General features: G+C 37.1%; 1 protein-coding gene and 1 long non-coding RNA gene across 6 annotated transcripts; one reads left to right on the plus strand and one right to left on the minus strand.

Annotated features, from left to right (window-relative positions):
- Window positions 1–1487: 1487 nt before the first annotated feature.
- Window positions 1488–9058, plus strand: LOC133532762 (psychimicin-like). Of its 5 annotated transcripts, none has more exons than XM_061871556.1 (2): window positions 1488–1592; window positions 8760–9058. In XM_061871556.1, the coding sequence occupies exons 1-2, from the start codon at window positions 1503–1505 to the stop codon at window positions 8853–8855; spliced, it is 186 nt and encodes a 61-aa protein (XP_061727540.1). In that variant the 5' UTR covers window positions 1488–1502; the 3' UTR covers window positions 8856–9058. The 5 variants fall into 5 exon arrangements, 1 of the variants encoding a protein (XP_061727540.1); XR_009801747.1 differs by lacking the exon at window positions 1488–1592 and adding an exon at window positions 5122–6448; XR_009801749.1 differs by lacking the exon at window positions 1488–1592 and adding an exon at window positions 5122–6430.
- Window positions 9059–9498: 440 nt separating this feature from the next.
- Window positions 9499–11193, minus strand: LOC133532763 (uncharacterized). The gene is made up of 2 exons (XR_009801751.1): window positions 10885–11193; window positions 9499–9855 (listed from the first exon to the last, which is right to left on the minus strand). It is a non-coding gene; the product is annotated as an uncharacterized LOC133532763 (long non-coding RNA).
- Between the last annotated feature and the right edge of the window lie 826 nt (window positions 11194–12019).

Consider the following 12019-nt stretch of genomic DNA (forward strand, 5'->3'; position numbering starts at 1 on the left):
AACATTCCTTAAATGAAAAGATTACTCTGCCAAATGAAAATCGTCCAATAATTGCTCTGCTAATTTACACAGAAGCGAACTGAACTTTATGTGAATCAAGAGTGCGTAACGTTAGTCGACCAAAACTTACATCTACAAATAAATCACTCTGCGAAACGATGTTCGGCGAATCGTTGTCTGCGAATCGATAATCTGCGAAACAATTGTCGGAGAATCATTAGTTAGACCGTGAGAACGATTTTCACGTTTCTCCGTATGCCTGGGATTTAATTTTGCTAATATGGATACCCGCGCAAGCGAAAGATTTCAAAATTGAACCACGAGCGTAATCTTATAGATATTTGACGTTTAAAATAACACTTGAGCCGTCTGTATCTTGGTCTGACTCTAAATACGAGTAGAAGACTCCCATGACTCAGGAACAAATATCACACAAATAAATGCCCGTACCGGAATACGAGACCATGCAGGACCATCGGCTTCATAGGCAGGGTCACTACCCACTAAGCCAGACCGGCCGTCATATAGATGGACGTAAACAAGTTCGCAGCTGTAATTCAGCCGTAATTTTCCTTATTTTGTTAGTTTTTGATGTAAATATTTTTCTGTTATAGGGTAGACCGAGGCGAACCGGATCACAGGGCGAATCGGTTCAAACTTTTTAAAAAACGTGATGTTTAAACTATTACTTATGTATGACTGTCGCCGCTGACTAAGATTAAAACACGCTTAAATGAAAGTAAGTAGGTAAATTAGATATTTGATGCGCTTCGGGGGTAGACCGCGCAAGGTTTCTGGCTGTGTCGCAGCCATAATTAGGGGTTTGGTGGACACGTTACTCGACGGTGACTCGTTGCGGGTGTCCGTCGCTCTCCGCCTGGGCTGCGATGTATGTCAATCACACGTATGCATCTGCGGTTCCACGGCGGGGGCCGACGGCCATCATGCATTGAGTTGCCGGCGATGCGTCACCATGCCCTGAACGACATGGTCCAGAGGGCGCTCAGGTCAGCGGATGTTCCATCCGTGCTTGAGCCTCCGGGTCTAAGTCGCACGTACAGCAAACGACCCGATGGCCTAACTTTAGTGCCGTGGGAGAGAGCACGGTGCTTGGTCTACGTGCGCCAGCACCTTAGCCTCTACTCATATCAGTTGCACGGCACGCGCGGCCGGAGCGGCGGCCAAGTATTAGGCGGCAATAAAACGCCAAAAGTATACGTCACTTTTACTTACTTACATTTAAGCCTGTTTTAATCTTAGTCGGCGACGACAGTCATAATAGTTTAAACACCACCAATCTTAAAGTTTGAACCGTTTCGCCCTGTGAATCGATTCGCCTCGGTCTACCCCATTACAGAAAAATATTTACATCTCAATCTATCAAAATAAGGAAAATTGCAGCTGAATTGCAGCTGCGAACTTGTTTACGTCCGTTTATATAAAGCCCAGCGCCCGTCCAATCTTCACACAACTGATTTAAACTTCACGTTGAAACTTCCAAAATGGCTGCCCTCAAGACTCTGCTCATCCTCGTCCTGTTGGCGATTGTCATGGCAACCGCCGTGGCTGTCCGTGTCGAGCCCTGTGACCAGGTCTGCAACCGTATACCACCTGAAAGAGATGAATGTTGCCGCGCCCATGGCTACAAGTTTGCCTATTGTACTATTAAAGGCGAGATGTACTGCTACTACTAGACGTTTGGTTGGACACATTCTTCTACATCTAAGCTCCATTCTGCAAGATTTGGAGAGCTTTCATGACGTCTACACCTTGGCTCCCATTTTCATCAATCAAAGAGTATTCTAGACGATTCGAAGGACGCACTAATCGATTTCGATATGCCTTACATTCTGCAAAATTTAAATACTTTTTTACACTTCATGTCGATTTCGATTAGGCCTTCATTTTACTAAATTGAAGAACTTGACGAGTACTTTTGAACCGACATCTGAAAATTACGAACACCCAAGATCTTTGATGTCTTTGTGTTTCTGTTCCAACGCTTCGCATCGGCAGATCAACTTTAAATTTGGAGCGTGTTAACTTACAAAAGTTTTTATCTGTAAGCTTTTTCAGTGAAAAAAGCGCGAAATTTTATCATTCTATAGGATGTGTTCACGCCTATGTTTTTTTTTGCCTTTTTTACTGGCTATAACTGTGTCATCTTCGTTTCTTGGTAGGTTAAATATAAGTATGCTTCAGGTAAATTCCTATTACGCCATTAAGTCAAACCAAGATAAATTTGCAGCAATTTTGATAGCCCAGACGGTGCACGGGTTATTTTAAATGTCAAAATTCTATGAAATTATTTCTTTTTTTGACACTTGCGCCGTCTGGGCTATCAAAATCGCTGCCAACTTATCTTGGTCTGACTCTACCTACTATAATAATAATAATAAACTACTACTTTATTGGATATAAGATATTAATATATTGTTTTTTCTTTTTTTTATCCCCAAACCTCTTCAAGGTTTGCCTACGATGTGTCTTGTATTAAATTCTAGACTGTGACTTGTTTGTGTACTCAATAAAAAAAAAACTAATCTTAATATGTAATTTTGATTTACGAGTAGCTTTCTTTCTGATTCTGTTACTAATTGTTTTGTTTTTTCTTACAATTTATAAAAATGCAATTCAAAATAAACAATACATGATTAAACATACTTTTACCTATTTTGTTTACTTCCTTTTGTCATCCACTTACACTAAATTCTGACATTATTACTGCAATTTAGCGTTTTTGTGTCCCAGATATAAAAATAACAAATCGATGGGAAATTTATTACCCGATCATCCTTTTTTTACGAGAACAATCTCTTATGGGAAAACTGTTGCTAAAGTGTCCAGCTGGCAGCTGTAAATAATAGTTCGAAATCTCTCAGGTGGCGCTAGGGTAGCACAAGCTCATGACATGAACTTAGACGTTATTGACGGAGTGAAGTGCGCAGTGATTTGTTTTTTTTTTTATCAAAGTCAAAACTTTGTTCGCCATATATATTTTGTAGGTACCTTCAATGACAGATTGGTTGGTTGATGTAAGAAATATTCTTAATTTCACCACAAAGAAAACATTTTTTTATAAACAGACAACAACAACAACAGCAACAGCAACAGGGGGTCTTATTGTTTTAAGCGATCTCTTCCAGACAACCTACAAACAGATTTGCAATATAAATAAAGGGAGCAACAGGGGGTCTTATTGTTTTAAGCGATCTCTTCCAGACAACCTTAGATTTAAGTTCGAGAACCTTAAAATCAAACATTAAATATTAGTTAACATTTCTTTTACAAGTGACAACAATTCCATACCAAGGGAATAATTTTTTTTAGTACATTGTGCCTTAAATCAAAAGTGAAGTGACCCGTGCGAAATCGCCTTTTCATACAAATATTTTGACACAATTTATTGTACATGAACCACATCTATGCACCTACGTTTGATTATATTTGAATTTTTAATTCTTATAAAAGTTAGGAGTATTTAAAAATTTGTATGAAATATGTTTTTCGCTCCTAATTTTTACAATAATCGTAAAAATCTAAAAAATCGTAGGTGCATAGCCATGGTTAATATGCATCAAATTATGTAAAAATATTTTCCATAATGTCAATATTCAGAGAGGAAAATGGAGACTACGTTTATTTGGTTTCGTGAGATGAGCATGGATATTTGTTCCTGAGTCATGGGTGTTTTCTATGTATTTAAGTATTTATAAATATTTATATATTATATATATCGTTGTCTAAGTACCCTCAACACAAGCCTTATTGAGCTTACTGTGGGACTTGGTCAATTTGTGTAATAATGTCCTATAATATTTATTTATTTATTTGGAGGAGCCGTCCCCTTTCGTCTTAAGGGTTCCCGGCAAGCTCGGCCGAATTTCCTTTCCCTACAAACGAAGTTTCGTTTTCATTTTAAAACTACGTGTTGGATTGTAATGAAACTTTGCACATACAATGACATGAGATATATGCCTGTAATTAGTTTTGCATATTTAAGGACATGGGGCATATCTAGGATCTAAAATTAGTTTATGTTGCTCCACCTTATAAAACAAACGCAATAAACCAAAAACAATTTTTGTATGAAAATCTTAAATTCGCTGTATTTTTTCTAACTGATGACTGGTACTGAGGCTACATAGAAATAGAAATAGAAATAGAAATCTTTATTGCGAAACCATGGTACATAATAGATGTTATATTAGAGTGTGAAAACACATGGCACCCTGTTAGGGCATTGCAAATAATCTTACATCTAGGTATTCTAGTTTCTATCATGTAATGTTCTTAATTAAATATAAACAACATTGTCTAAACTTATTAAAGAATTAACTAAGAATTAAATAGTCGTACCTAAATTAACATTTCAGTACACAAGGTGTTAATTAGGGATATATAATATGCAATAAGGGAATATCATTAGTAATTACAAAATAAAGTTATCTTCCATGAACTCTTGGACGGAATAGTATGCCTTCTCCATTAAAAATAATTTTAAATTTGATATGAATGACTTTAAATTTTCTATGTTTCTAATTTTGTTGGGCAGTTTGTTGTAAACCTGGATGGCCCTGAAATAAGGGCCTTTTTTGTAGATATCTAAAATTGGTTCCGGGGGTGAGAGCTTATTATTTCGACGTGCACTTTTACAATATTCAAATAATTTTATATTGTTTCGGACAAAAGTTGAAATTTCTAGAATGTAGAGAGAGGGGAGAGTCAAAATTTGGAGGTTGGTGAAATGTTTCTTGCAACTGTCGGTTTGTTGTATATTAGTTAGTATGCGGACACATTTTTTTTGGGCTATATAGAGATCATGAGCGTCACTGCTATGACCCCATAACATAATACCGTAACGTAACCAAGCTTGAGCGTAAGAGTGATATGCGGACAAGGCGCACTCAGTATGAGTGTTTGACTTTAGAATGCTCAGGGCAAAAAGGAAAGTAGATAGTTTTGATTTTACTTTTGATATATGTTTTGTCCAGTTGATATGAGTGTCAATAGTTATTCCTAATAAAGTGCATTCTGTGTCTTCATTTATTTTTAGATCCTGCAACAGCGGTGTTAAATCGGTAGGCTTTTTCTGATAGGGTCTGAATTGTATTATCTTTGTTTTATTTGTATTAATTATTAAATTGTGTTCCTGTAACCAGTCTGTGATATTTGTGTAAGTTTCCTTAATGTAGGAGTAGTCATTGGAGTCGTTGTCATGTCTAAACAGGAGGGTCATGTCGTCAGCAAATATGATACATTTGTGGTTGGTTATCTGGAACACCTACTGACATGACATAATTTTTTTTTTAATTTCGCTACCTAAAGGTTGTCTGGAAGAGATCGCTTTTTAGCGATAAGACCGCCTGTTGTTTACCTCTTCTTTATGTGTTGTATTATTTGTACTGTTTCTGTATTGAGGTGTGCAATAAAGAGTATTTGTATTGTATTGTATTGTATTGTATAGAAAAATGATAGAGACACAAAGTGTTTCGTTGTCGACGTGATAGCGATTGTCACCTTGGCTTAGGCTGGCTGATGACCAGACTTTGGCGAAAAATTGTTCCCGTCTGAACTGGCCTTTCGTCTTTGTATACTTTTTCCCTACTTAAGCGCCAATTACATCCACACTTCTCGATTTCGGGCCCGAAATCAGTCCCATTTTCGGGTCTGATAATCGTTTTCGTTTCACGGAATATCAGCACATCGTTAACAATGTTTGAAATGTAAAAAAATACTTTGTCTCTCATTGCCGAAAATGTTAAATATTTGTTGCATATGAACCATTTCAAATATTGTAGGTAAACGATGTGCTGATTCGTGAAATTGTGAAACGGAAAAATATTCTTTTTCGGGCCCGAAATCGGGTCTGATATCAGGCCTGATAAAGTGTGGATGTAATTGGCACTTCATACTGGACTAACACTATACTATAATAGTTGTAACAATCATAAGAAAACTCATTCAATTATATTCACCCTATTCCAAATTCTAACTAATTTTCCATTGGCTGCTACGGTTGTTTTCGTAGTATAAGGGCAATTCATTTTTGATGTCGAAAACATATCTAAATAATGTCATTTTGTTATCATTAATCCATGTGTCTCGCTCGCACTAATATATGCACTACGAAGTACGAGCGAAATGCACGCGCGAATGATAACAATATAACTTCAATTAGATATTAATATGACATCAAAATGTACATTTGAATTGACTTCTATAGCAGATGGCAGACTATATAAACGGATTACTCAACATCATAATATCATTACGCGGACTACTGTACAACTTAACGCTTCTTAAAGTGTAAACAGATTTAAATAATACGTCAACCATTAATATGATGTCGTTCAAAGTAATGTTCCTGGTTGTGCTGGTTGCGGTAACCATGGTTGCTCACACTGAGGCAACCAATACATGGACGAGGGTGTGGGCTTGTGACGAGGTAACTGATAGTATTATATTTATAATCTTCATTAATTAAGTATAAACTACTTTAAAAACGGCGCCGCCCTCTGCAGAGCAGTTATTACGCTCACACCTAAAGTGCCAATTACATCCACACTTTATCAGACCCGATTTCGGGCCCGAGCAAGAGTATTTTTCCGTTTCACCAAATATCAGCACATCGCTTACAATATTTAAAATGTAAAAAAATGGTTCATATGCAAAAATATCAAACACTGAACATTTTCGGCAATTGGAGACAAGGTCATTTCAAATTTTGTTAACAATGTGCTGATATTCCGTGAAACGGAAAACGATTATCAGGCCCGAAATCAGGGGGCCTACCGCGAAAACCGAAATTCGCAAATTGCGGGGATCTTTCTCTTTTACTCTTAGTAAGACGTAATCAGAGTGACAGAGAAAAATGCCCGCAATTGACGAATTTCGATTTTCCCGGTAGCCGCCCTGGACAGATTTGGGGCCCAAATCGGGAAGTGTGGATGTAATTCGCGCTTTAGATTAACTTTTAGACGAGTACATACCTATGTGGGCTGAAATCCAACTCTCATTGACATAGAAACCAAACTTGTTATTTTCATATTTTTTTTCTTATTGAAATAGTTTTTGTCTAGCATTATTATGGTAACTTTTGAATTTGGGACAATTTGGCATTAAAAGTCGACACTCAAAGAGCATATAATAATATAATCACTACGTTCTATCGACACTTTTAAATCATAACTCGACAATTATGATTTATTTTCAAATAAAAATTATATATATGGATATGTATTAAATAAACACACGATTGGAATTATATATAGGCCGAAGGTATATCGCCATTTGATTTATCTTATACGGAATTAAATATATATATTTGCTTACTGACTTTCGTGGTAGTGTGCGTGCAATTGTGCATAAATACACAAGCATAGATTGATCACTCCAAACATGGATAAAACTCAGCACGAACGGTTAAACAACTTTACCCCCTTGTAAAACAATTTGTTTTAAATCAAATCCAAATAAAGAAAAAAATTCCAAGGAGAAGAAAGGAAGGTACTTAATAAAAAAAATTACATTCAAAATCATTATTTAAAAGTAAATTCTACCAGCTAACATAAGGAAACGACTCAAAATTTGCATCTTATTACTTTGCCCCACATGTGGATAAAATGCAACTTTCTCATTAGTTTTTGAATAATCAAGAGGGTATCTTTTATTTATTTTTTATTTATACAAGGAATTACCAGCTTTAAAAAATACATTAAACGTTTTACATAGTAATACAGAGCCAATTACAGGAACTCGCAAGTATTTACCAGGTGTGATGAAAATAATAGTAGTCAAGACAGAGGTGTGATTATATTTTTCCTGTAATATATATGATGAAGTTAATGTTATGTGAAAATTTGATCATTTTTCGTTGATAAACTTCGGAAATAATTTTTTTTTTTTTACATATCCTTTCATGAATCTTTTTTTTTTAAGAAAAGGTTTTGGGATGTACAATTAGAGCTCTTTCAAATAATACCCTTGATTTTGTAACTACACTTCAAAAAATTCCCTTCTTCATTCCGGCCATTTTCCATAGTTAATAAAAAAAAAATTTATGTGAGTTAGCCTTGTTCGTGTTTATTCCAAATTTTTAATCGATAGCTTAAGTTATAGATATTTAGCGATGTGACAGACAGACGGACGGACAGAGTCGCAACATAAGGGTTCCTTTTCCACCTTTTTGGCACGGAACCTTAACAAGATGCTAGAGTCAGACCAAGCTAAGTTTGCAACGATTTTAAATAGCCTAGCCTGTGCAAGTAAACGTCATAATTTCATAGATGTTTAAATAAATAAAATAAATATTGGACATTCTTACACAAATTGACTAAACCCCACAGTAAGCTCAAGAAGTCTAGTGTTGTGGGTACTCAGGCAACGATATATATACAATATGTAAATACATAGAAAACACCCATGACTTAGAAAGAAATATCGGTGCTTATTACACAAATTAATCACTACCCACTAGGCCGATCGTCCAAAATGTTTGACGTTTAAAATAATAAAATAACACTGGCACTCTCTGGGCTGTCAAAATCGCTGCCAACTTATCTTGATCTAACTCTATAAGTAATTCTGTTCTTTTCGGTACTATGCCGCAGGGGCCATTTTTAGATTTATTTTAGTTTTAGATTTAATTTAGTCATATTTTAGTTTTAGTTTACATTATTAATTGTTTATAAGGTTATATTATTGTACTAATAAATGTAATTACCTATCAATTTTAAATTAATTCTGTTCTATTCCAGGTGTGCAGTAGAAGTGACGCCGAGAAAGCTGAATGTTGCCGCGCGCACGGACATGTCACTTACGCATCCTGTGAAGGCGGGATGTATTGCTACTGACGCTGCTACACCCACTATCCCACACCCACTATGCCACACCCATTATCCTACACCCATTATCCTACACCCACTATCCCACACCCACTATGCCACACCCATTATCCCACACCCATTATCCTACACCCACTATGCCACGTCCACTATCCTACATCCACTGTTAGCGCTTATTTGCGCTATTTAAATAAAACAAAATAAATCAAAAAGTACGATTGTTTTAATGGTTTATTACAACTGTACCCCTAGTGTAAATTTGATCGACATCATAACGTGACGAACGCGTTTGCGTTAAGTCTCATTTTGTATAGGATTTTGAGTTTCCAAAACGTCCCGCTTGGCGCGCTCTTTCTAAATCCAATACAAAATGAGACTAAACGCAAACGCGTCGTCACGTTTCGAAATCGAATTTATTTACACTAGGGGTACTGTTTCTTTATGGTTAGGTTCTATAGTCTAGGACACGCGCGTTCAGTGTGGTGGTTCGAATGCAAGAGGTCGATGATCGGGCCGCGTTTTCTGGCGACAAAGAGAATTAAGAAGACCAAGACCGGAACTAAATTTTTAACTCCTACTTGATACATACATACATACTAACACGGCAAGTTAAATAAAAGCGTGTAATAAAAAGGAAGTAAAACAAAATATATACTTAATACTTTATAGTTTTTTTTTTCAAATTTATTTTTGTATATTACAAGACAACACAAGTAGTAACAGTATCCCAACTCGAAAACTAAATCAAAATCACTGAAGAGTAGCTACTGCTATATTTATTTACAATAACAATATACATAATGGATATATACAGATGATTACTATAACTAGCTTATATCTAAAATAGGCCCTTGAGGCATTGTACCAAGGATGCTGGCGACATTTCCTCGTTGTATCGCAATACTGATACGCTCTGCGAGGAAGCCGCCAGCTCTTCGGTCACCAGTTACGTCAACCAGACGTTTCGCGATTTCTCCAAAAAACTTGTGCGCGCTGGGACCCCATGGACCTAGAGTTTCAACGCCAAATGGTAGAGTAGCTTAGATAGGCATATGGACACACTTATAGTTAAAGTATAATTTTTATGAGATGACTTTTTGGGTCTAGGATCCTAATCTGTTAGACAAAAGGTATTGTTTCTTTTATGCAGTGCTACTGCGAAAAACGCCGTCATAAGTAATCGTTTTAAAAGCAATCTTACCATCCTTTTTATATGGTTCAAATTCATAAAACAGCCCATTCGGAGATACGTTTTGTTATCTCCAAAAATAATGCATTTTGGCACCGCGTGGCTGATTGGGTTTCGATTAAACTGTTACATAAATTTGACGATTTCACGATGGATGTTTTTAGGGTTCCGTACCTCGAAAGGAAAAACGGAACCCTTATAGGATCACTTTGTTGTCCGTCCGTCCGTCTCTGTCTGTCAAGACCCTTTTTCTCAGGAACGCGTGGAGGTATCAAGCTGGAATTTATATCAAATACTCAGGTCTACTGTCCCTTGGAGCTGTGAAAAAAACCAAACTTCTAAGCCAACGCAATCAAAAGATACAGCCGTTTATGCCGCAAATTTTCGACACTCGCAAGGGAATCAAAACCTGTAGGGTACTTCTCGTGAACTCAAAATCTTGAAATTTGGTATGAAGCAACGTCTTATAGCACAGATAAAGGAAATATTGCGAAAACCGTAAATTTTTGTACGGAACCCTCGGTGCGCGAGTCCGACTCGTACTTGGCCGGTTTTTTTAAAGACATTGTTGCTTTAAAACGTGCCATTAAGAGGAGAGCAGACCGCTTACAATAAAAGCTTTCTTTTAACATATAAGACCTTGAGCCAAAAAATCATTTCATAAAATTCGTACCAGATATTACCACCAAGGAAACGATGATGACACAGTAGTCTGGTAAAACCCAGTAAAAAAAGCGGAAAAACAAAAAGCAGGCGCGAAGGCATCCTAAGTAGAATGATTAAACTTTGCGCTATTTTCACAGCAAAGTTTTACAGAAAAACACTTTTTTAGGTTAACTAGCTCCTAACCTGCAATTGAGTTTGAGCCGATGCGAAGCGTTGGAACAGAAACACAAAGACATCAATGATCTTGCAGGATGCCTTCTTGTCCGTAGTTTTCTGGCGACGGTTCAAAAGTACTCGTCAAGATCTTGATTTGGGTAAGGTTTAATCAGAAATCTATTTAAATCTTGCAGAATTAAGTCCAAATCGAAATCGAATAGCCTTCAAGTCGTGCAGAATACTCTTCGTTTGATAAAAACGCGAGCCAAGGTGTAGACGTGAAGAAAGCTCTTCAAATCTTGCAGAATGGAGCCAGATGTAGAAGAATGTGTCCAACCCAACGCCTAGTACTAGTAGCAGTTCATCTCATTTCCATTACTACAGGTGGCACGGTTATAGCCATGGGAACGGCAGCACTCATCACGTTCAGCAGCTATACGGTTGCAGACCTGATCACAGGGCTCGACACGGACAGCCACGGCGATTGCCATGACAATCGCCAACAGGACGAGGATGAGCAGAGTCTTGAGGGCAGCCATCTTGGAAGATTCAACGTGAAGTTTAGATCAGTTTTGTGAAGATTGGACGGGCGCTGGGCTTTATATAGACGGACGTAAACAAGATTGGGCGCGATTGCAACTGCACCTGCGATTTTGTCGGAATTTTCCTTGTTTTGTTAGTTTGAGACGTAAATATTTATCTGTAATAGGTCAACTTGAATATCTAATGATTGTTCATACCTATTTGGTTTTTTTGCCCATATACATATGCATGTATTTAATAGTTGTTGTTCACATGGATATAGTGAGGCTACAACTACCAATATGCATACATAAAGGGCAAAAGGTATCTTTTTTATTAACTACGTCGGTGGCAGACAAGCATACGGCCCGCCTGATGGTCACCAGAGGCGTTAGATGCGCGTTGCCGACTCTAACACCTCGCACCCTCGTTGAGCTATAACAACACAATGTATGGTGTTGTCTCTCTTTCATGGGTCTACAAAAAGCGACCAAGTGCGAGTCGGACTCGCCCATGAAGGGTTCCGTACCGTTTGACGTATTAAAAAAAACTAGATCTCGTTCAAACCAATTTTCGGTGAAAGTTTGCATGGTAATGTATATCATATATTTTTTTAGTTATATCATTCTATTATTTTAGA

Source organism: Cydia pomonella, chromosome 27 (assembly GCF_033807575.1).
Source record: "Cydia pomonella isolate Wapato2018A chromosome 27, ilCydPomo1, whole genome shotgun sequence".
NCBI lineage: Eukaryota > Metazoa > Arthropoda > Insecta > Lepidoptera > Tortricidae > Cydia > Cydia pomonella.